This window comes from Glycine soja, chromosome 14 (genome assembly GCF_004193775.1).
Source record: "Glycine soja cultivar W05 chromosome 14, ASM419377v2, whole genome shotgun sequence".
NCBI classification, from domain to species: Eukaryota; Viridiplantae; Streptophyta; class Magnoliopsida; order Fabales; family Fabaceae; genus Glycine; species Glycine soja.
Genome location: NC_041015.1, coordinates 51,195,606 through 51,221,438, shown reverse-complemented (window position 1 = coordinate 51,221,438; position 25,833 = coordinate 51,195,606). Strand labels below are relative to the sequence as shown.

General features: G+C 35.2%; 2 protein-coding genes and 1 pseudogene across 6 annotated transcripts; 1 reads left to right on the top strand and 2 right to left on the bottom strand.

The window, feature by feature from the left end:
- The first annotated feature begins 1,288 nt into the window (after positions 1 to 1,288).
- Positions 1,289 to 17,121, top strand: LOC114383062 (SKP1-like protein 1A). 3 transcript variants are annotated; one of them, XM_028342652.1, is made up of 5 exons: positions 1,292 to 1,707; positions 3,268 to 3,369; positions 3,481 to 4,015; positions 4,134 to 13,522; positions 14,092 to 17,121. In XM_028342652.1, exons 1-2 carry the CDS (start codon positions 1,408 to 1,410, stop codon positions 3,298 to 3,300), a joined length of 333 nt encoding a protein of 110 aa, XP_028198453.1. In that variant the 5' UTR covers positions 1,292 to 1,407; the 3' UTR covers positions 3,301 to 3,369; positions 3,481 to 4,015; positions 4,134 to 13,522; positions 14,092 to 17,121. The 3 variants fall into 3 exon arrangements, with proteins under 3 accessions (XP_028198454.1, XP_028198453.1, XP_028198451.1); XM_028342650.1 differs by having other exon boundaries at positions 3,475 to 4,015; XM_028342653.1 differs by lacking the exons at positions 3,268 to 3,369; positions 3,481 to 4,015 and having other exon boundaries at positions 1,289 to 1,707; positions 13,466 to 13,522.
- LOC114383061 lies at positions 16,513 to 17,131 on the bottom strand (annotated as a pseudogene). The gene has a single exon (XR_003660392.1). The product of XR_003660392.1 is annotated as a calcium-dependent protein kinase 29-like (transcript).
- A 607-nt stretch (positions 17,132 to 17,738) lies between these two features.
- Positions 17,739 to 24,588, bottom strand: LOC114383058 (calcium-dependent protein kinase 29-like). 2 transcript variants are annotated; one of them, XM_028342649.1, is made up of 9 exons: positions 23,981 to 24,588; positions 21,443 to 21,588; positions 20,178 to 20,321; positions 19,533 to 19,685; positions 19,261 to 19,376; positions 18,707 to 18,874; positions 18,487 to 18,614; positions 18,156 to 18,255; positions 17,739 to 18,069 (listed from the first exon to the last, which is right to left on the bottom strand). In XM_028342649.1, the coding sequence occupies exons 1-9, from the start codon at positions 24,520 to 24,522 to the stop codon at positions 17,986 to 17,988; spliced, it is 1,581 nt and encodes a 526-aa protein (XP_028198450.1). In that variant the 5' UTR covers positions 24,523 to 24,588; the 3' UTR covers positions 17,739 to 17,985. The 2 variants fall into 2 exon arrangements, with proteins under 2 accessions (XP_028198450.1, XP_028198449.1); XM_028342648.1 differs by lacking the exon at positions 21,443 to 21,588 and having other exon boundaries at positions 23,835 to 24,588.
- Between the last annotated feature and the right edge of the window lie 1,245 nt (positions 24,589 to 25,833).

The following is a 25,833-nucleotide window of genomic DNA, read 5'->3' as shown; positions in this document are numbered from 1 at the left end:
TGATCTTCTTCCTCTGCTTCTGCAAGAAGCGGAACCTGGCGGCGAAACAGAGCTCAGGGAGCATCCCTCTGGTGTCCAAGGAGATCACCATGGTCAAGGCCTCAGATCCGAAGAAGATGGAGGAGGCGGAGGTCAAGGTTGAAATTGGTGGGACCCAGCACCACCGAAGCAACGAACTAGTGTCGGTGGAGGATCTCGATATAGGGTGGGGCTGCTGGTACACCATTTGGGATGTGGAACTCGCCACGCGCGAGTTTGTGGAAGGGAATGTTATTGGGGAAGGAGGCTATGCCGTTGTGTATAGAGGTGTTTTGCACGATGCTTCTGTCGTGAATATTCTCAACAACAAGTATGCCACTTTCTCTAATTCTCCAACATCTTTTTTTTCTTCAATTTTTTACTCTGCTAGGATTCCTCCAACAATTTTCGACCACCTGCAAATATATTCATTTAGCATAAACATCTAATTTCATCCCTCAATAGGAAATAATCTTTTATTTTTTATTCTCAATTATTAGAAATCAATAATCAATATACCATTTTATTTTAACTTCTAACTGCTGTTATAGTTTTTTTTTTAAACACAAAAATGAAGAAATTCAATTTCTTTATCTAAACACAAAATTTTAAAAATAAAGAAATTTAATTTTTTATCCAAACATAAAATTTTAGAAATGAAAGAATTTAAATTGAAGCATTTAAAATTCTCAAAATTTAAAATTCTTTAAAATTTTAAATTTTCTCATCCAAACATACTCTAACTGTTAGAAATATAAATATAAGAACAATTTGTCATTCTTATGGAATGAGCAACATGATTTAGATTAGATAAGACAAATGAAATTAAATCAAGTAAGAGATAAAAAAAATAATAAAAAAGTTAAAAAAGAGATAAGAATAATTTATCTTCAAGAACTAAGGTATAAAAAAATTAGTATAAAGTTTTAAAAAAATCTCATCTTTAAGAAATTGAATAAAAAATATCTCATCTTTTACTTAGTACGTACGGTAGTATTTATCAAAATGTAGTTTATTTAGAACAATATACTGCTAATACATGAAATTATTGTGAAATTTAAATGGTGCTTGAATTGGATTTCAATCTTCAACCAGAGAAAGAAGAAAAAAATCATATTATCTAATTTTTAAGAAAGTAAAAAATACTAATATTAAAAATATGATTACCATAATAACGCAATAAACGACGTTTACCAGGTCGGGGCCCACACTAAACGCTATACAGTGAAGGCTCGAGTTCCAGCTAGGCTATAAATAACGAGAAACCAGGCACACACCTGATACCTCAAAAAACAAAAATCATTTACTCACTCGAGAAAGCGAAAAGCACAGAATCAAAAGAAGAGTTCTTTTTTGAGGGAGAAGAGTTCTTTTTTGAGAGAGATTGAGATGGCTTCGACGAAGAAGATCACACTGAAGAGTTCGGACGGCGAGACCTTCGAGGTGGAGGAGGCGGTGGCGGTGGCGGTGGAGTCCCAGACGATCAAGCTCATGATCGAGGACAACTGCGCCGACAGCGGAATTCCTCTCCCCAATGTTACCAGCAAGATTCTGGCCAAGGTTATCGACTATTGCAAGAAGCACGTTGAGGCCAATTGCGCTGATGAGAAGCCCAGTGAGGATGAACTCAAGGCTTGGGACGCTGATTTCGTCAAGGTTGATCAGGCCACCCTCTTTGATCTCATTCTGGTGAGGGTTTCTCTTCTTTATTTCTTTTTCTTTTTTTTTTTTGGCTTCTTTTGATGGTTAGGGATTAGGGTTTTTGCGATTGGGGGTTTCGGTGTTTGTTAGGGTTTATGTGTTGTTGTGGCCTGAAGGTTTGGTTTGTATTCGATTATTGTTATGTAATGTTTCATTTCTTGAAACTTGGGATTTTCTTTTGATGTTGTTTGTTTAATACGTTGGTGTTGGGTAACGAGAGTGGAGTAGGAACCAGATTTTTACACTGTGCTTGTGGAACCGCAAGAATCATTTGGGATAAATGAGGCCCCAGTGTGACTTTAGAGGCTAGGAACTTGTGTAGGGTTCGTTGAAATTTGTATTGTTGTACTGATGTATTTGTGTGACATGGATTGTAAAATTGATTCTAAAATTGAGTTTTTTGGTTCTTTTGGTACACAAGGCAAGGTTCTTTTGGCATACAACACAATCTTCTAAATTAAACAAAGAATTATTTCTTTATGAATTTCAGGATATATGCATTTATCTTGCTTTGGCAAATTTGCATCAGAGAAGAGTATTTTTTTTTCTTCTTTACTTTATCCATGATTGATTGTAGCATGTTTTATGTTGGTTCGGGAAAATTGTGGCTACATAATTTCTCATGATGATTGCTTTGGTCTATGGCTGTCTCTGCACATTAGATTTTACTTGGATTGTCTCTAATGAAAATCACTACCATGGTAAATTGCTGTAGATGGCCTGTGTGTTCAATATTTGTATGTTTTAATATCAGGTTTACTCTTTATTATGTCAATTAACTCTGGCATTCCTTTGTTTTATGAAAAAAACACTTAGGTAATTGTGTTGCGATGACAACACACAGAACAGAAGCACTTACAGTATGCTTGGTTTCCCATTTCGAACGTGATTTTTAGAAACTAATATTTATAACTTCCATGTCTCAAATGTGATTTATCCATCCTCAACGAGTTTTCAAACATGCTATTACATTCACAAATGTGATGGAGGCCAACACCACAAAGCAACAAAGAACCGTAACTGTAAGCCATAAAACCAACAACAGAGAGAGAGAGAGAAAGAAACAGTTTCTCAGGGCACGTTTCTGGTTTTTTTCTTTCTTACTACACAACAACAAAAGGTCCTCCACGGAAAGCAATACCTGCAATTACTTGAACTCTATGTTCCTTTTTTTCCCTTCTGATTTTGACGTAGTTGTGTAGCGTGTGTCTTTTTTTCTTCCTTCTTTTAATGATTTTTTCTCTTTTTGTTTAAAGCATAAGCCTTGCATTTCGTTATGCATTGTGAGCGTGAAGCCTTGAATATTCTAACAGGTTTCTTAACTGACAACACCCAAGATACTGTTTTTCATTTTCCTAAGCAAGACAAAAAAAATAGTGATTAATCTGAACAGGTTTTTTTGTGAAATGGGTGAAAATTGCGGTTTATAGAAGTGAATGAATAAGAGATTAAGAGTCATTCACACTCTCAAATTTTTTTGGCAACAGTATTTTGCATTTCTTTTTTTTCAGCTGCTTGACTTGCAATTTTTTTTGTGTTGCACTGCAGCGCCAATATCTTGAAAGGCAGTGTTGTTTCTGAGTAAAGAGAACGCCATGCAGGGGAAGATTTCAAAGGCTTGAGATGCCAATGTTATTTGCATAATCAAAGGTAAAAAATGAACTCTGGCATCTACTTTTTATTGTAACTTTGATGGACATTTGTGTTCATAAATTTGGTCTGAATACTGTTAACAATCACTTGCTTATTTGAAAGATTCAGGAGAGACTTGAAGTTATTGAAAAGGATCGATGTGAGTATACATTAGAAGATGAAGAGCAAAAGGTGCAGAGTGTTAAGCTGATGCTGTGGTGCTGAAGAAAACTCTTTCCTGTTCTTACCCCAACTTTTCTTTCACCGAAGCACTTAAAAAAGAAAATGAAAAACTTCAAGTAGAGCTACAACATTCACAAGCAAATATGGATTTACATCAGTATGAATTCATTCAACATTTGCTAGATGTCACAGAAGTTGCAGCTCTTTATGATTCTAAAAAAAAAATCACAAGACAGTAGAGTATAGTGACCACAGTGATTCTGATGCCAATGGTGACAAAGCTCATTCTTCCGATGAAAAAATCCACAAAAAGAATGACACTCATTCCGCATCTGGGTAATCTTATCTCACTTGTCCAGATTTCATGTGTTTTGGGTGATCTCAGGAAAACTACTTGACCAACATTATAATTTATAGTAGTTAAATGAATTTTGAGCATTACATATCTGACCTCTAAGAATGACACTCATTCTGCATCAAGGTAATCTTATCACACTTGACCAGATTTCATATGTTTTTCCTTAGCTATTACTGTTTTTACCTTAAATATTACTTATATTGAATTGAGTCTGATGCTTCATTTGCCTGGTTTCAACCAGATCATCAGTTTCAGAAAAGGATCTGCTATCAACTGGAGGTTCATATCACCGGGAAGATTGGCATACTGATTTACTTGCTTGTTGTTCTGAACCTTGTCTTTGTATGTTCTCTTGTTCTGTTAATTTCATTTTCTTTATTACAAGTATATTGTGGTTCACTGTGTCTGTCGCCTTATTAATTAGAATGGCATCCACTTACTTTTCAGTTAAGTTAGCAGTACTGTTTCAAAACCCTTTGCATGAATGGTGCAGCAAAACAGCCTAAACCCTTATTCACATATCTGTTAATTTGTACCAGTAGGAAGATTGGTAGTTGGTCTTTTTTTTTTTTTTCTGTGTATTCTCCACCTATTATTGTGTGGTTCTTCTTTGTCTTCATACATATTCTTATACTCAAGATGCCTCTGCTGAGGTGCATGAGAATTTGAAGTTTAGGAAATAGGAATGAGGTGGCTTACGTGATGTGCCTGAAATATTTGTGTTGGTGGACACATGTTTCACTATGAAGATTGAGTGAGGATAGAAGTTAGTAAGGGTAATTGTTGGATCTGAATTTCTTTTCGCATTTTCCTTGAGTTAAGTTGTAGTAATTGTATAGGTGTAGTTTCAATGAGCATAATAACCCCTTGTTCTTCAAAGAAGTTATTGAGGGTGGACCAGCGGTGCCGCCATTGATGCGTAGCCGCGAATGAATCTGTGGTAAAATCCCGTAAGTCCCAAGAAACTGCGCTCAACCCTGGTTGTTGGTGGAGTTGGCCACTGTTGTATGGCATCAATTTTTGAAGTTAGAGGTTCCACTCCCTTGTGTGATACGAGATGACCAAGATACTTAACCTGACTTTGAGCAAAGAAACATTTGGTCATTTTCAAAAAAAATTGATTGGTAGACAACACTTGAAAGGTTAGTTCCAAATGAAGGTGATCTGTGAATGAGGCACTGTAAATCAGTATGTCATCAAAGAAAAAGATGACAAATTGATGTAGATAAGGCTGAAAAATTTTGTTCATTGTAGCTTGGAAGGAGGATGGCGTGTTGCACAACCCAAATGGCATTACTCTGAATTTGTAATGACCATGGTGAGTGTGAAAAGCTGTTTTGGGCATATCAGTCGAATGCATGCGTATCTGGTGGTAGCCTTGCAGAAGGTCAAGTTTTAAAAAACATGTTGCACCTCCTAGCTCATCAAGGAGCTCATCTATCGTAGGGATGGGAAAGGGGCTAGTGCTTGGTTGGATTAAGCCCTTTTGCAACATCATTTCTACTTGAAGCTCAATTTCACACTTCTGAAAGTGTAGATAACGGTACGGGTGGACATTGACGGGGGTGGATTGAGGGAGCAGGTGGATATGGTGGTCTGTGGTTCGCTCAGGTGGCAAGGTGTCATGTGGGTTGAACAAGAAATGGAACTTAGAGAGGAGGTCGAGGATGGTGGAAGGAAGGTTCTGAGTGGTTTCTATTTCCTCAGGGATGATGGATATATGGCAATATAGGCTAGTCCTTTGTGTACGAGATAGGCGGCAAAATTTAGGAGTCAACAGGTTGAAGGTGGATGCATCGTCGTCGACAAGTTCAACCAGACGCCCATCATGAAAGAATTGCATGCGTAAGGTGTTATAGTTCATGAGGACGGGACCCAAGGATTTGAGCCACTGAACACCTAAATCCACGTTGGCGTGGATAATACGTGGAGGTCAACCAGCAATTGGGCAGATTGAATGTGAGGGGGATGGTTTTGCAAACATGTGTGCACTGAAGATGCTGGTCATTTCCCACCATGACGTGTAGCGGGGAGGTCTCACAACAAGGCAATTGTAGTTGAGTCACCTACATGAAATTGTGGGTGCTGTCACCGTCCACCAGCACCACGACACGACGGTCGGAGATCGTACCCATTAAACGCAGTGTCTCTCGAGCTAAAATACCTGCCAATGAGTTCAGGCTAATTTGGGCTGGGCTCAAGTCATATCTGATTTATCGGGTGGGTCGGGTAATGGGTCAGGTAGCGGGTCAGGTAGCGCTATATCAGGCAAAGAGGGGTCTTCATCTTCTGCAATTAGAAGAAAAATCCTAGAGCCACAACGATGACCTTTATGGAATTTCTCATCGCAATTGAAGCAAAGATCATGTTCCCGTCGGAGAGTGATCTCTTCCGGAGAAAGGCGCTTCATTGTCGGAGGAGCAGGGCGACCAGGAGGGGGCAATAATGGAGGAAGGGATGGGGTTGTGAAGGGGGTACAGGTGGAATTGGGGGTGGTGGAGGCTGAGGAAGATGGGTTTGGGGTGTCTTACAAGAAAGGAAAGGTTACGTGAAAATGTGCTACGAACGTCTCTATACTACTATTGATCAGAATTCCTTCACAAGAGTGCAGAATGGGAAAGCGAGACTGAAGTTGATAAAGAACGGATGGGAAAGAAAGGAAATATTACGAGAAAATTTGGAAATGTGCTACAAACGCTACTCTACTCTGTATTATTGATCGGACCTCTTTCAGCAGAGTGCAAAGTGCAGAGTGGGAAAACAAGAGTGAAGGAGGATGGGGAGAAAGGAAAGGTTACTTGAAATTCTGGATGTGCGTGCGTTCGTTCGTTCGTAGCACATTTGCACATATTTTCACATAACCTTTTCTTTCTTCTCCATCCGTGCTAAGGAGGTGAAGAAAATGATGATGTTCCGATCAATACTATGTCTGTTTCTTCTCTCTCGCTCTCTTACTTTTCCTTCTGTTTCACCAGGTAATCTTCTTAACTTCTGTTTAAAAATATGAATGGTAGTGTAAATTATTGGTTTATATATATATTTGTTGCACGACCCCTGTGCCCAACTCCCTTTTTCCTTGGCTGATGGAATTCAATGTGAAATGCACATTTTGTCGATAACATTTTCATTCCATCCATAAAGGTAAAGTTATAAGTATACTTGAGCTGAAAATAGGATAGTTGACAACATGACATGATTCATCATTAATTTCAATGGGATTAGGTTGATGCAAAGACAGTAACAGATAGTGATTTTTTAACCGTGTATGTTTACGTAGTAAACCCAAGAGAATCAGCCTAGCCCCTCGTTGAAGATTAGATGTGCGTAAACAAAGAAACTTTATAGAAGCTGATGCATTGCACAGACAGATTATCGAGTCAGGATATCGATTAGTCTTGTTTTTCTTTTTATTATATCTATATTTTTTTAACCAGGAAATATAGGATTCGATTAAGATAATGTTCAAACAAGAACTAGTGTTATAGTGTTAAGTTGTTGTGAAAGTTGTTAATGAACTCTAGAAACAAAATAGGAGAATTGATGTATCAGGTACAATGTCATATGGTTAGGAAGTTAAGACGGAACTTACAAAGATTGTTCAAGACAGATATTTGAGAATTCGTGTTCATAAGAAAGATGACTATGATCGCTTTATAGATGATGTATATTGTCATGTCATTTTTGTATAGGTATTCATTGATTTCAAGTATATATTTTGTCATTTCAAGTATATATATTAATGTATACACAAAGAGAATAACAAAATGTATACTTGAAATGGATGAATACTTATACAAAAATGACATGACAATATACATCACCTACAAAGTGATCATAGTTATCTTTCTCGTAAATACGGATCCACAAATATATATCTTGAACAATCTTTGTAAGTTTCGTCTTAGCTTCTTAGCCATATGGCAGTGCACCTTGTGCATCAATTTCCCTTATGCATTAATTTTTCTATTTTGTTTCTAGAGTTCATTAACAGTTTCCATAACAAATTGACACTCTAACACTAGTTCTCGTTAGAGCATTATCTTAATTGAATCATATATTTCCTGATTATGATTTCCTGATTTTTAATAAGAATTGTCTTAAATAAGCAAACAATTAAAAGAGAAATACCAAGAATCGATAATATGTCTGTGCAATGCATTAGCTTCTATAAAGTTCCTTTGTTTAGGCGCATCTAATCTTCGACGACAGGCTGCAAGTACATGGACTGGGATCAAGGCTGATTTTCTTGGGTCTACTATGCTAACATATACGGTTAAAGAATCATTATCTGTGACTGCCTTTGCATTAACCTAGTCCCATTGAGATTAATGATGAATCATGTCATGTTAATTATCACATTTTCAGTTCAAGTATACTTATAACTTTATTTTTATGGATGGAATGAAAATATTATCGAAAAGTGTGTATTTCATATTGAACTCCACCAGCCAAGAAAAAAGGGAATGAGTAATTGCATGAACAAGGGTGTGTAGTAGAGAAATATCATAGAAAGTCAACTATCTCTATAAATTAAGCAACACAAATTTCATTCACAATGGGTATATTTTTGTTATTAGGTGACTTAAGTAACATGCTCATCGTGAATGAGATTTGTGTTGCTTAATTTATAAGAATAGTTAATTTTCTATGAAATTCTTCCACTACACCCCCCTTTTTTCTTGACTGATTGAGTTCAATGTGAAATGCACCTTTGCGGGTAACATTTTCATTCTCTATAAAAATAAAGTCATAGGTATATTTGAGCTGAAAATAGGATAGTTGACAACATGACATGGTTCATCATTAATCTCAATGGGATTAGGTTGATGCAAAGGTAGTCACAGATGATAAATCTTTAATCGTGTATGTTAGCGTAGTAAATCCAAGAAAATCAGTCTTGGTCTCAGTCCATGTGCTTGCAGCCCATCGTCGAAGATTAGATGCGCGTAAATAAATGAACTTTACAGAAGCTTATACATTGCACAGACAGATTATCGAGTCAGGATATCGGTTAGTCTGTAATTTTTCAATTCATCATATCTATGCTTTTAATCATCGATATTTTATTTCTGATTGTTTGTTTATTTAAGGTGATTCCTATTAAAAGTTAATTTTTTAAGGTAATGCTCAAACAAGAACTAGTATTAGAATGTTAAGTTATTGTGAAAACTGTTAATGAACTTTAGAAACAAAACTGGAGAATTGATACACCAGGTGCAATGTCATATGGTTAGGAAGCTAAGACGGAACTTACAAAGATTGTTCAGGTAGACATTTGAGAATAAATGTCTGTCTTGAACAATCTTTTTAAGTTTCGTCTTAACTTTCTAGTTTATGACATTGTATCTTGTGCATCAATTTTTCATGTTTTATTTTTAGTTCATTAACAGCTTCCACAGCAACTTAACACTCTAGCATTAGTTCTTGTTAGAGTATTACTTTAATCAAATCCTATATTTCTTGGCTAGGATTTTCTACAATATGCGGATGATACCATTTTTGTGGGAGAAGCTACTTGGGATAATGTAATTGCTATGAAGACAATGCTTAGAGGATTTGAATTGGCATCAGGGCTGAAGATTAACTTCTCCAAAAGCAGTGTTGGTATTTTCAGGGCTCAATCCAATTGGGTTCAAGAGGCTGCTCGGTTCCTTAATTGCAGAACCATGGAGACCCCTTTTTTGTACCTGGGGATCCCTTTAGGGGCTAAGCATTCTAGTTGGATGGTGTGGGAACCTCTCATTAAAAAATTTGAATCAAAGCTGTCTAAGTGGAATCAGAGATTTCTATCTATGGCTGGGAAGGTCTCTTCGATTAATTCTGTCCTCACTGCTCTTCCTATATATCTCCTGTCTTTTTTCAAAATTCCCCATAAGGTGGCCCGAAGAGTGATTTCCTTGCAAAGGAACTTTCTATGGGGGGGAGATTCTGATCATAAGAAAATAGCGTGGGTAAATTGGAACAAGATATGTCTCCCCAAGGAGTTTGGAGGCCTTGGAATCAAGGATATTAAGAAATTCAATGCAGCCTTGTTGGGAAGATGGATTTGGGACCTATCTTCTAACCAAGATCAGCTTTGGGTTCGAACCTTATCATCCAAATACGGGGGCTGGACAGATCTAATCAATGGCAGAGATAGGCCTTGGCATTCTCAATGGTGGAAGGACCTCAGAAAGCTAGTTAAGCAGCCTGAATTTAGCCCTATTATCCAGCACATGGAGTGGAAGGGTAGGGGATGGGAGTTTAATTAATTTCTGGAAGGACAAATGGTTGGGGACTGGTTCTAACTTGGATCAGCAGTTTAATCAGATGTTCCTCATCAGCAGACAGCAGAATAGTAAGATTTGCGATATGGGTAGCTTATCCAATGGTACATGGCGTTGGGATTTAAAATGGAGAAGAAACCTCTTTGATCATGAACATGCAGAAGCTGTGACTTTCATGGAGCTGATCAGTAATGTCCAGATCCAACCTCAGGTGAAGGATTCCTTGCGTTGGTCAGCAGATTCTTCGGGCATTTACTCTTCTAAGTCAGCCTACAGACTGCTAATTGCTGCTAACAGAGATATTCCTCAGCCAAATATCTACAATTCGTTTTGGAGACTTAACATCCCCCCAAGAGCTGCAGTTTTCGCTTGGAGAATTTTAAAAAACAGGTTACCCACTAGATACAATCTTTTAAAAAGAAACGTATCCACCCCAGATCAAACATGCCCTTTATGTAGCTCTCATCAAGAGGAGGTTGGTCACCTGTTTTTCCATTGTAAAGTCACTACTGTATTATGGTGGGAGTCTATGAGGTGGATTAAGATGGATGGTCCCTTAGCAGCATCCCCAGCAGATCATTTCATTCAATTCTGTGAAGGCTTTGGAACTGCCACTAACCAAACTCGCCGGCGTTGTTGGTGGATTGCTTTAACATCCACAATATGGCAGCATAGGAATTCTTTGGTCTTCCAAGGCAAGAGTTTCGATCCTCCAAAAGTGATGGAAGATTCCCTATTCCTGTTATGGTCTTGGCTAAAAACCAGAGACAGGCACTTTAGTGACTCCTTTAATTACTGGTCGTCCAATATAGTGCGTTACTTTGGTTAACTGAATTTCTTCAGTTATGTATGGGAAGGGTGTATCTGAGTTTCTCAGTTTTATTTTGATGGGCTTTTATTTTCTTATGCTCTCAGATGTATCTTTCACCAGCAGTACCTCTGGTGCTGCTGTGTTTCTTTGATTTTATATATATATAATATTTTGTGGCCCTTCAAAAAAAAAAAACAATTAGAAGGAAAATATCGAGGGTTAAAAGCATAGATATAATGAATTGGGAAACTACAGACTAACCGATGTCCTGAATCGATAATCTGTCTGTGCAATGCATCAGCTTCTATAAAATTTCTTTGTTTACGCGCATCTAATCTTTGAGCAAATACATGGACTAGGATCAAGGCTGATTCTCTTGGGTCTACTATGCTAACATATACAGTTAAAGAGTCACCATCTTCGACTGTCTTTGCATCAACCTTATCCCATTGAGATGAATCATGTCATGTTGTCAACTATTGTATTTTCAATTAAGTATACTTTATGACTTTATTTTTGTGCATTTCACGTTGAACTCCATCAACCAAAGAAAAAAGGGGGTTGGGCAGTTCCATGAACAGGGGTGTGTAGTGGAGGAATTTCATAGAAATTCAACCATCCCTATAAATTAAGTAACACAAATCCCATCCATAATGAACTTTGTTTTTGTTATTAGGTAACATGCTCATCGTGGATGAAATTTGTGTTGCTTAATCTATAGGAATGGTTGGCTTTCTATGATATTTCTCCACTACACACACCTGTGTCCAACCCCCTTTTTTCTTGGATGATGGGATTCAATGTGAAATGTACATTTTGTCGATAATATTTTCATTTCATTCATAGAAATAAAGTCATAAGTATACTTGAACTGAAAATGTGATGATTGACAACATGATGTGATTAATCATTAATCTCAATGGGACTAGGTTGCTGCAAGGATAGTCGTAGATGGTGACTCTTTAATCGTATATGTTAGCATAGTAAACCCAAGAGAATCAGCATTGGTCTTAATCTATGTGCTTGCAGCCCATCGTCGAAGATTAGCTGCGCGTAAATAAAGAAATTTTATAGAAACTGATGCATTACACAGACAGATTATCGATTTAGGATATCGGTAATATATAGTTTTTCAAACTCATTATATTTATGTTTCTAACCCTTGGTATTTTCCTTCTAATTGTTTACTTATTTAAGTCGATTCCTATTAAAAACCAAGAAATCCTAACTAGAAAATACATGATTCGATTAAGATAATGTTCAAACAAGAACTAGTGTTTGAGTCTTAAGTTGTTGTGAAAGCTGTTAATGAACTCTAGAAATTAGAAACAAAACAGGAGAATTGATGCACAAGATGCAACGTCATATGGCTAGAAAGCTAAGATGAAACTTACAAAGATTGTTCAAGACAGACATTTGTGAATTCGTGTTTATGAGAAAGATGACTATGATCGCTTTGTAGATATTGTATATTATCATGTCATTTTTGTACAGGTATTCATTCATTTAAAATAAGAATAATAAAATGTATATTTAAAATGAATGTATACATGTAAAAAAATGACATGATAATATACATCACCTACAAAGCGATCATATTCATATTTCTCATAAACACGGATCCACAAATGTCTGTCTTGAACAATTTTTGTAAATTCCGTCTTAGCTTCCTAGCCATATGGCATTGCACCTGATGCATCAATCCCCCTGTTTTGTTTCTAGAGTTTATTAACAGTTTTCACAACAATTTAATATTCTACCATTAGTTTTTGTTTGAGCAGCATTATCTTAATCAAATCCTCTATTTTCTTTCTTGATTTTTAATAGGAATTAGCTTAAATAAGCAAACAAGTAGGAAGGAAATACCAAGGGTTAGAAGCATAGATATAATGAATTGAAAAACTACATATTAACCGATATATCCTACATCGATTATCTGTCTTTGCAATGCATCAGCTTCTATAAAGTTTTGTTTACGAGCATCTAATCTTTGATGATGGGCTGCAAACACATGGACTGAGACCAAGGCTAAGGCTGATTCTCTTGGGTCTACTACGCTAACATATAGAGTCACCATATGCGACTGATTTTGCATCAATCTAATCCTATTGAAATTAATGATGAATCATGTCATATTATCAACTATCACATCTTCATCTTAAGTATACTTATGACTTTATTTTTATGGATGAAATAGAAATGTTACCGGTAAAGTATGCTTTTCACATTGAATTCTATCAGTCAAGGAAAAAAGGGGATTGGACAGTTCCATGAACAAGGGTGTGTAGTGGAGGAATATCATAGAAAGTCAATCATTTCTATAAATTAAGCAACAAAAATTCTATCCATAATGAGTTTTGTTTTTGTTATTAGGTGACTTAGGTAACATGCTTATTGTGGATAGAATTTGTATTGTTTAATTTATAGGAATGGTTAGTTTTTTATGATATTGTTTCACTACACACCCCTGTGTCAAACTCCTTTTTTCCTTGGCAGACGGCGGCGCGGACGTGAATCTGGCTCTAATATCAAGTTGAAGCTTTTGATACTTTAGTGAGTAAAAGTTGTCTCACTTTGAGCTTAAACTTTATTGCTTTTTGAATGATATATATATATATATATATATATATAAGAAGAGAGAGATAGCTCACATACAAAATAACCTAACCCTGGTGTCTCTCCATATAGAAGCAAGATATAAGAAAATAAAGAAATATTTAACAGATTGTGATAGTGCAATTTCACAAGCACAAGTTTAAATTGAAATTCCTCATCACTTAATCCAATGCTGTCACCAAATTTCACTTTCAAGGAGACTATAACCACACCAAATGGAAGGAATCTTGAGGTGATATATGGGGACAAACAAACAAAGCAAAAACAAGAAATATGTGGATATATATAAACCAATAATTCACTACCATTCATATTTTTAAATGGAAATTAAGAAGATTATCTGGTGAAGCAGGAGGGGAAGAGTAGGAGAACTAGAGAGGATTGAAGTAAGAGATTAAAATGAAAGAATAGGCTAATTGAGATAAGTGTTTTTCATTCCTCATTTAATCCAATTATTTACATATTTATAGAAGATTCTTCTAACAGAATGCAATCTGTTATAACAGAATTTGATTACAACTTAGAAGAATTAACTACTTTGTGGAATTAGCTTACAGCTGTTGCAGCTTGGAAAATCAGACTTCTGCTCCTCACACATAGTCTTGAAGGTAATTGGGCTTTACTGAATGTCTCTTTGGTTTGCTATTGTTGTGGCTTGTTTCTATTATAAGGCCCGTGGTGTCCTTTGTGTTGTTACTGTTATCAGCTTCATATCGCATATGGTTGTTCAGTTGTCACTTCTCTAAGTTCATCTCTTGTTATGTAACTATCCCAAATGGAAACCGAATTTCAGTTAAGCAAGGATGGAATAAGATTTATAACTTAAAAATAAATGAAAATCTAGTTTTATATGCATGGAGTTTACCAAATTCGGCTTTTTTTCAAGTTTTGTATAACTTGCCAACAAGTGATTCTGATTTTATGTTGCTAAACTCATTACTTGACCTATCTGTATGTTGTCATCCTTGTCCAAGTGTTGAAAAGCCTTAAACAAGGATGAAAAGGATGACAACGGGTCAGTTTTCAGTTCATTTATTTGACAAGGATGACAACGGGTCAGTCTTCAGTTTATTTATTTGATCATCCTTATATATACTGTAAACAAGGATGACAACGGGTCAGTCTTCAGTTCATTTATTTGACAAGGATGACAACGGGTCAGTCTTCAGTTCATTTATTTGATCCTCCTTATATATATTGCTTAATCATAGTACATACAGATAGGTTAAGTAATGAGTTTAGCAACATAAAATCAGAATCACTTGTTGACAAGTTATACAGAACTTGAAAAGAAGCCGAATTTGGTAAGCTTCATGCATATAAAACTAGATTTTCATTTGTTTTTAAGTTGTAAATCTTATTCCATCCTTGCTTAACTTACATTTTGTTTCCATTTGGGATAGTTACATAACAAGAGATGAACTTAGAGAAGTGACAACTGAACATCAGATGGGAGATGAAGCTGCTATAGATGAAGTTGAACATATGTCTCAGGCCCTTTGTTTCTTCCTTTGAAAGATTTTCTGCTACTACCCTCCATGTTAACAAAATAGACAATCTATTAGTCTGGTATATATTATTCTCTACCTCCTTATATGTGTCTTACCAAGCAAGTGTAACACGATTTTTATTCCAAAATTTTCACTTAACTTTCCACCTACTCAACCAAAACTAAGACTAGTTGACATTTTGCGTGAAATTTGAATACATATCAGATTCAATTTTTATGCACAGATAAAATTTTGACAGACCTTCAAAGCAAGCTTCTTCATCTGGTTCATTGCTCTAAACCATTTCATCCTAATTAAAACAGCACTGTCTGGATGCTTGTCTGATGCTTCACCACCTTCCTTCAACCAAGGGTGTTCGAAAAATATGGAATGGGGTGATGACAGCATCAATCAGTAGTTAAACTATCAGAATGCAAATGGGTGAAAATAGTTACCAAGGGCATCAGCAGTTGTAATGCATTCCTTAGGGTCACAAGTCAGCATTTTTCTAACCAAATCTTTTGCAGATTCTGAAATAGAGGGCCATGGCTCGTTGTCCATATCTAACATTCCTTCCAAAATAGCATCAAACATGCCTTTTTCGGTTTCTGAAGTTGACCAATTCATTGATATATAAGGTCATTAATCAACAAAAATAAAGCAAAAACAAGATCCAGAGTTTGACTGTTCGGTCATAACACGATTTCACGAGCACGTCACAAGATCCAGAGCTCGATCTAACTATAACCACCTGCGTATGTTCATATAACCTCCAACACTTGACTTAGGAGAGACAAGTTACACTTCACACTAAATGCTTTTGGGTTAGGTTTCCTGTTCTCCACACACGATCTAGCTACAAGAACACTAATATATTTTTGCCAATGATGTAGAAAATGTGTCTAAAAAAGTGTTCGGACTATCATGTGTTTGACATTTCTCATTTGATCAAGTGGCGGACATTACTTTAGTTTCTGAATCATAAATAAGGCTTGTCACATTTTATGATCTACCATACGTTAAAGAGTGCACTGGCAGCTGCAGCAGTTGTTGGGATTCAAAATCCGTGAGTTTCAATGGGGCATCCTCAATGTTATGAGCAGAAATTCTGCTCATAAGGATCCTAGCTTTCGAGACCTAGGTGTCTCCAGAAAAAGGGGGTTAAGGAAAGGAACTTTTGATTATATTGCTTTTTTTCATTTGAATACATTGTTTGCTATATATAAGATCTTGGTCTGCTATCACTTAGCTAATGGTGTTGTGGCATATTGCCTTGGAGGAAAAGCAAAAGGAAGATTCCAAAGTGAAAAAGCAATCCCAACGGAATTGTACTGCACAGCCGCAGAAGGACAGCCCTTGCTCACTCCACTACCTGCTGCATTTTGTTGTTGTTCCTTGTTCCTAATCATAACAGGCTGTCTCCACCTTGTTTGCTGCTGTTTCTTCTTCGGTGTTGGATTGCTCTGTGCTGAATTACTCCACCTTGGGCTGATTCATAACACTCGACTTGGTGGCGAACAAGAAATTCTCCGGCTTGAGGTCTCGATGCATCACACCCATGAAATGGCAGACGTGAACCACATTCACAATCTGTCTGATGATTGTGGTGGCTTCAGGCTCCGAGTAGTTCCCTCCCCACTGCATAGCTCCATGACAAGGTGCATGTTCTTCCCGTCCTCATAAGCTCCCTTGAATTCCACTATGTTATGCTGCTCTGAAAGATGCTGCAGAATCATGACCTCTCTTCTAACATCCTCCACTTTTTGCGGCTTCTTCTTTGCTATGGATTTGCATGCATACGCTCGTCCTGTGGCTTTCTCTACACACAGATTAGTCACCCCAAATTTGCCTCTTCCCAGCTCTTCCTTCATCTCGTACATCTGCTTTATTTTAATGTAAGGTTTCCCTAGATAAATGGTCTCAAAGGTGAGACTAGCAAAACAATCAGCCAAATAAATGAACATGAGATCAATGGTCGTACAAAGTTGAAACAAAATTGTTCAGATGCTCTATACCAATTTTTTTATAGAAGTTTTTCTTAACTTATGAAGAAGGTTTGATTATTTTAATTTGTTTCTCTATAAATATTTATGAAATTTTTTTATCCAAATAGGACATAGTGTTTTTTTTTATATAAAAGAATCAACCTTTCTATAATGTATTACCTAATTTTATAACAAGTGTGGTAAATAATAATAAAAATAGATAAAGATACGAGCGCTTGTTAAATTTTATAAAATGAAATAAAATAAAATGTCAATTAAAAGGGTGGAAAAGTTTTTCATATATGGATTTGAGAATTTGATGTATTTTTTTAGGTTAAGAATTCTGATGTATTGGGACTATATTTTGAATAAAAATTTCCATCACTTACTCGCTGTTAACAAAATAGAAGTATCCGCAGCTCTTCATGGAAAAACAAATGTAAATAAACAAATATATAAAGATAAATCATACAGAAGAGTTTTTTTTTTTTAAAAAAAAATTGAACAAATTGATGTGTCAAGAATCAAGATTTTAGCAAAAATGAATATTCCGTTTTTCCCCCACCATGTATTGTCAACAAGAATTTAATTAGTAAAATTACTATTTCAAGCATTTTTGTCTAAATATTTTTGTACCAAATAAGGATAATGGTATCAATAAATAACCTTATCCGTGAGGAGACAAACGGCAATCATATTTGTAACGTAAGAATGTCTTGGAATGATGATAGTTTTATTTATTGTTCACATATCGCAGTTTATTTAAAACAGCTATACAAAGTTAGGCATTTTGAATGCCATAAAATTTTACATGAATTAAGCACACACATGCAAGTTGACAAATTCAAGAGTGATAATTCATCCCCAGCAGAAATCAGCAAGAAAAATCCAGAAACCACTTTTGTCTTCATGTCACATCACACAATTATTGTGGTTTCTCTTTCTCATCAATATCCAGGATCCCCTTTCTCATCATAGCCACAAACTCCTGGTAATTAATTTTCCCGTCCTGCAAACGGAAAGCTCAATCATAAGTGAGTCACTAGTCAAATTGAGGGCATAAAGCACGCATATATATAATTAATTGTAGCATACGTTATCAGTGTCAACATCGTCGATGACTTCATCTATAGTCGCTTCATCTCCCATTTGATACTCAGTCAAAGCTTGTCTAAGCTCATCTCTTGTTATATATCTGAACAAAGTCACAAACCGAATTTTAAGTTAAGCAAGAACCAGAGAAAATACACAATAGAGATATAAGATTAGTCTCCAGAAAGGGTGAAAGGATGGAAGAAGGGAGGGAGGAGAGGTTGCAGGTTTGAATCTTTCAACTTATATTTTTAACAAAACTAACAAATTAACATTTCTCCATAAAAAAAAAAAAAGAATATGCAATTAATATAAACAAAAATCTTATACTAACCCACTGCTATCCTTGTCAAAGTATTGAAAAGCCTTAAACAAATTCTCTTCCTTCTCTAGTTTATGCCGGTTAATGGTGGCAGTGATGAATTCTTGATAGTCAATAGTACCACTTTTGTCAACATCAGCCTGACCAACCATGTCAACATGTGAAGAAAGAAAAATTAAATTATGTACCACTATTTATTATTTTCAAAAAAGTTGCATCAAATTCAACTCACAGCGTCCATTAGCTGCTTTATTTCTGATTCACTAAGCTTGGATCCCAATTTGGTCAATCCAGATTTGAGTTCCTCGAATGTGATTGTGCCACTGCGATCAGTATCCATATTGTTGAACATTTGTTTCAAACCCTTTATTTCTTCCTCTGAAAGGTTTTCTGCTATAACCTTTCATATCAAAAAGACAAAAAATTATTACTAGAAGAATGATCATTATTTTATTTTCTACCCTCTCATTTTTTTTGGTTATACCAAGCAAGTGTAACTGACTTTTATCCTAAATTTTTTACGTTTCCGCTTACTCAACCGATCACACCCAGCTCTAACTACATTTTGGAAGGTATTTGAACATATACATATATATTGCGAAAAAGGAATGTGCATTGAGAGTGTAACTGTCATGCAAATCACACTTATACTAAGTTTGTTGATTTTGATAATAATTATCTTAAAAATTACACAAAAACTAATTTTTAAGTGGCTCATTGTGTAAAATCTTTTACACTGCCTATATATTATTCAAATTTTATGCACTATTGAAAATTTTGAGGTACCTTTAAAGCAAGTTTCTTCATCTTGTTCATTGCTCTGAACTGTTTCATTCTAGTCAAAACAGCATTGTCTAAAGGCTTGTCAGATGCTTCACCACCTTCCTTCATCCACGGGTGTTCTGGTTCAAATGAGTAATGTCAATAACCTTAATAATCAAAGTTAGTCTGTATAAAACACAACTTCATGCTAAGCTAAGCACAGTTAATTGGGTCATAATTCTCAACCGAGTGTCAGTGGGAGAAACAGAAAAGAGGAAACGCAGTGACATACTTACCAAGGGCTTCGGCAGCTGTAATGCGTTTCTTAGGGTCATTATTCAACATTTTCCTGATCAAATCTTTTGCAGCAGCTGAAATTGAAGGCCATGGTGCGCTCTCCAGATCAAGCTTGCCTCCCAAAATAGCTTCAAATATGCTTCTCTCGTTTTCTAAAATTGTCCCACGAATAACATAATGTCATTAAACCAATAACCAGATATATAGAACAAGGACTATGCACCGACATTTTTATATTGTCATCAGAAATCACCGTTTATGATAAGTCTGTTGACTTCAACAAAATTATCTTAAAAGACATATCAACGATGATTTGTGATTAGATGACAATGTAAAAGTATTTTACACTGACAATACATGAACATTAAACTCATAAAAATAATACTATAACAATGTATCTATCTATCATGAGCTGAAATATAACACGTGAAGGAAGCAAGAAATTGATCTATATACATTGTTGTTTAAGTCAACAGGTAGCGCTCAGCTGCTACTACTTTTAGGACGTGTAGTGTTCAATCTTGCAATTTATTCAAGAACTTACTTAACCAGAGCAAAGGTGCACGAGTGGCTACTGAATTCCAAATGATGTTTTGAATTAATTTTTCTGCAGTTTGAATATTAACAGAGTAATATATACTTACCGCCCCAAAATGGAGGCACCCCACTTAGAAGGATGTATAAAATGATTCCTGCGCTCCACACATCTATCTCCTTTCCATAATTTCGCTTTAACACCTCCGGAGCTACATAGTATGCACTTCCAACAATTTCTCTATACACTATACCTGTTGAATTGGATGTTATTTAGTACAATATAACTGATAGATTTTCACAAACAAATGCTTAAAAATGTACGAATTTTGAATCTGTGACGAAATTAGCTAGTTCGCTATTCAAGTATCATATCCAAAAGAAACAAAACATAACAGAACTTTTTTGCCACCGCATTGGTCACCCGAGGGATGGTATAGATATCAAGAGACAAAAGATAAGTGATTAATATAATTGATAATAAAGAAAATATGAATAGAGAGAAATGAAGAGTGTGAATGAGATCTGAGTATCAAAAAATTAGGACTTTCACTGAAGATGTAGATGACAGGTAGTGAGAGAAAAAAGGAGAATTACATAAATGGTAGATAATATGATGAAATAAAAAAAACAAAAAATACAGAACAGAAAAATGATAGGTGTGAATGAGATATTTAGAGTGAAGAGGTGTCAAACAATAATTAGTTTATTTAAATATAAAAATATCACTTCTACTAGTGCAATTTGGAATCATATGATTTATGCTAGTAGCCACTGAGACGGTCCATTAGCCACAGGTGACTTGTCACTGTTTTTTCTCTGTTGCTCCTTTTTATAATGGGAAACCGTTTACTCGGTTGACTTGACTTTAGCATATTGAAGATGGTTTACTCGGTTGACTCCGTGTCTCCATAATAACAATTGACTCAGTCTTCATCCAACTATTAATTCAACTCAATTATATTACGGCAAGCTAGCTAATTAAGTCATCCCATGCTGAAGCTACCTAGTTTTCTTTTATTATACTATACATTATCATTCTTTTTAGTACAGTGCTTAATCTAAAGTTGGAATCCAACAAATCTGATTTTAGACGGCAACGTTTCGAATCTTTTTTACTAAAGGAGAAAATTAAAAAAGAAAAAGAAGAAGCAATCAGAACTTGAACCCAGAGAATATAATGTAAATAAAATAAGAGGAAAAAGGTTATATAGTGTCATTTAAGCTCAAGCTATCATCTATAATGTATATATAATAAATTTGTTAACTTTTAAAATAAATATTTTAAATAATTCAAAGGATAATGGTTATATAGGCATTAAACTCATGAAATGAAGGAATGAATGAATGCAAAAGCGTGTAGAATGATGATGACCTTCTTCAATGAAGACGGACAATCCAAAATCGGTGGCTTTGAGAGGTGCCTTAGGATCCTTATTAGCAAGCAAGAAATTTTCAGGCTTAAGGTCCCTATGCATGACCCCCATAAAATGACAAGCATGAACCACATTAACAATTTGTCTGAATATAGAAGCAGCTTCACTCTCGGAGTAACTACCCTTTGCAGTGATGCGGTCGAAGAGCTCACCACCCAAACACAACTCCATCACCAAATGCACGTGTTGCCAATCCTCATAAGCACCCTTGAACTCAACGATGTTGGGCTGTCCCGAGAGGTGCTGAAGGATGAGAACTTCCCTCTTGACATCATCAGTATGCTTTTTTTTACTTAGCTTCCGCTTTGGAATGGACTTGCAAGCGTATTTCCTTCCCGTGGTCTTCTCGGTGCAAAGACGAGTGATCCCGAATTGACCCCTCCCGAGTTCCCTCTCGAGGTTGTAAAGAGATTTGATGTCAAAGTATGGTTTGTCTAATATTCGTGCTGCTACTTGATCACCAAATGATGATGATGATGGAGATGGGTCTGATTTTGGAGTTCGATTGGGGTAACCAGGTTGAGGTTGAAGTTGAGGTTGTTGTGTTCTCCTTGAGTCTGAGTGTGAGTGCGGGCGTGGCTGATAATGATGAGGGGGTGGTGAATAATCATAGTTGATTGGTATTTCGTTTGTGCTGGGTTTGCTGAAGCAGTGCCCCATGTCGAATAATGTTTCTTTGTGGAGAGATATTAGTTAATTGGTTATTTATATATATGATAGTTTCAGCCTCAGATCGAGTTGAAGCAGTGGAAAAAAAAAAAAAAAGAAAGAAAAGAAGTAGTTTGTGAACAAGCTTAACTATGCTGCTGCTTTCAATTTATGCTTTGCTTTTCCTTTTGGGTTGGGATATGGGATGGGATGGTCCTCACTCCTTACTCAAAAAAAAGCATCATTCCTCACTTTTTTTCATAAGTTGTTGTCACAATTGGTTGGTTCAATACTTGAGTCTCTTATTTAAAGTTTGGAATTGGATGTCTAACTTCTATATAAAATTGTAATTAGAAATAGTATTTTACTTAAAATAAACCAATCAAAGAGAAATAGTTGCATACCAAATAAATTTTTTTATATACTTCTAATTAAACCAAAAGAGAGAAAACGATTTGGTTTCATGATAGTTCATTATTGTATGTTATGTTGTTACTTACGTGTCTAGGGAAATTTGTTTGACCTTTATGGGCTGTTAATGTAAATTCTCTCCCGACATGTCCAATAGCAAAATTTTAATTTATTAGAAAATAAGAGTATTTTGTGTTGACTCAACTCAATTTACTGTTGAAACATAATAAATTAGGCTGAAATTATATATTAAGTATTTTTTATTTAAAATTTATATATTATAATTCAAAAGCATTTAATACTATGCAAATGAAAATAAAAATCATATATAGTTTTTAAAAAAAATAACTTACCAAATGTCTTATTCACATCCAAATTATTTGAACATGGAATTATGACAGGTTGTATGAACATATATTAACTTTCGGTTAGTTAATTAAGTTATTAAGAAGTAAAAAAAAATAAGCTACTCGGAAGTCTTGTTCAAAAAAATAAGCTACTAGGAAGTGCTTTCATTCACTTCCATATCTATGAAGTATGAACACAGGAAGTTATGCCGCGTTCCATAACCAAGATATATAACTTAGCCTCTTTGGATAAATACTTCATAAATATTTATAGAAGAAAAAAATAAACTCATGTTAAAATCAATTTATGTTTTTAAAAATTAAACTATATATAATTAAGTAAGTTTTAACTTATAAAAACACTTGTATGTTTTTTCTTTTTCTATAAATAGTGATGAAAAAAAATTATACAAACATGACCTTTAATTTTTGTAGTGCATGCATAAGTTCTGTAGGAACATTTTCGATTTGATTCCATGTACCAAGTCAACATACACGTAAGTCACCTGACACACTAGTCAATATATTGTACTCTATAATTGTGTAAAGGAAAGAAAGAGACACAACTTTAGTCCAAAATTATTTAAATCTGGTCATTAGGATGGTCCTCTGCACTCCGTGTTTTCGCCACTTTGCACTTTATTATTCAAGCTCTTTAATTCTATATATAAGTGACCATCAATAATATATTTTCACATGCACAACACTTATTAAACTTGGCTACATGATGATATAAGATGTGCCTGCGAATCAGTTGCGTTGAATGCAATCTTAGAACAAGTGTTTTTTTTTCGTTGAAGGTAGGATTCAACTTTTAACCAAAACACACATGCAAGTTAAAATTAGGCTCAATCCACTTTGACCCAATTAATATGCAAAGATGAATGAATAAGTGATTGATCCATGAAGAAAGTGAAATACTAACCTTCCTCAATAAAAATGGAGAGTCCAAAATCAGTGGCTTTTACGGCTGCATCGGGGTGGTTGGTGGCCAACAAGAAATTCTCGGGCTTGAGGTCTCGATGCATGACGCCCATGAAATGGCAGACGTGAACCACATTGACAATCTGCCTCATGACAGTGGCAGCTTCACGCTCGGAGTAGTTCCCTTTGGCAATGATGCGGTCGAAGAGTTCGCCCCCACTGCACAGCTCCATCACCAGATGCACGTTCTGCTTGTCCTCATAAGCCCCTCTGAACTCCACTATGTTGGGCTGCCCCGAAAGATGCTGCAGAATCATAACCTCTCTTCTCACATCCTCAATCTCCTGCGTGCTCAGCAGCTTCGACCGAGAGATGGATTTGCATGCATACTCTCGCTTCGTCGTCTTCTCCACACACAGATATGTTACACCAGACTGCCCGCTTCCCAGTTCCTTCTTCATCTCGTACATTTGGTGTATGTTCACGTATGGTTTCCCTAGAATTGCTCCTATTTGTGTAGATGTGGTGGTTTGTTTATTATTGGAATGAGTAGGTGCAGCATTTGGCTTTGGCTTTGGTTTAGAATGTTGTTTGGGGGTATGATCAGGAGATGAGTCCCAGGAGTCTGCAATGTCAATTTCATGGGGCTTGCTGCAGCAAAACAATGCCTTAAACATCCCCAGTCCCATTTTTCTGATGAATTTTTATTTTTATTTTTCTGCACCCTAGCTAGCTACACTATATATATATATATATCTTTCAACATCATATCCCTGCTGCCCTATTTATATAAATAAATTAATTCTTCGCTTCAATAGGATTGCTTAGTGCTGCCTATTTCTTTTGGTGCTTTTCTTCTTCCCTTGGATTAGTAACAAGAATATGATAATGTGCAGCTTCACGCTCTGGGATTAGAACCGATTCCATTACTCTTCTCTTGGTATTGCTAGGAGGATTAGACTTGCATTTCATTGAATGCATGTCATCAACGCTTCGCATCTATATATGTACGTATTGGTTCTTTTTCGCGACTCTTTCATATATCATAATAGTAATATAACAGCAGACTCTGCTAATTAACTTTTCTTTTTGGTACCAACAAGTCAAGTTCTACAAAGAGTTGGTAGATTACATGTTAATAGGTATTTGATTTTCAGATTGTATGTATGATAAAAAATTTATTGAGAGAGATAAAATAATATAAATTATTAATAAATTTAATACTATTAACTATATTAATTAACTTTATTAAATGATGTGAATTAGTGAAAACAATCTTATGTTTATATTTAGCTAGAGAATAAAACTTTAAAAAAATCTTTAATAACAATCACAACAAGTCAAAATCTACCATGCATGTTTATTTTTTTACTCCTCAAAAGAACCCGATGCTGTACATAAATCTTATCCATTGTGCAATAAGAGTGATTTATACAAATTAAAAAATAATAATTAATACTTCATCATTCAACTTTTTTTTGTGCAAGAGTCTTTTTTTGGTGCAACATATATAATATGTTTTAAAAATATAAATAAATATTAACTATAGAATTATATACTTTATGTCTAATTAATTTGTCTAAAATTTTATATGTATAATCTTTAAGATAAATATAAATTTCATAAATTTAAAAAAAAAAAGAAAAAAACTTACCAAATTGGTGAAGTATTCAAAATATCATAAATTAATTGTAGAAGTCTCTCATTTTGCCTAACTATAATATAAATTTTAATAAATTTATCCAAAAACACCTATAGGAGAGAGAAAAAAGAAATAAATGAAATAAATTTCTCTATAAATCAAAATTAACTAATACATAAATTAAAATTCATTTTTTAAAAAAATTAACATGAGAAGACTTCTACAAAATAGTTTACGCATAAGTGAATTTTAACTTATGGATAAGTTTATTTTATTTTTTCTTATATTTTTCCTCCTATAAGTGTTTTTAAAAAAAATTATCCACATAAACCTGTAATTCTATATTGATTAATTATTT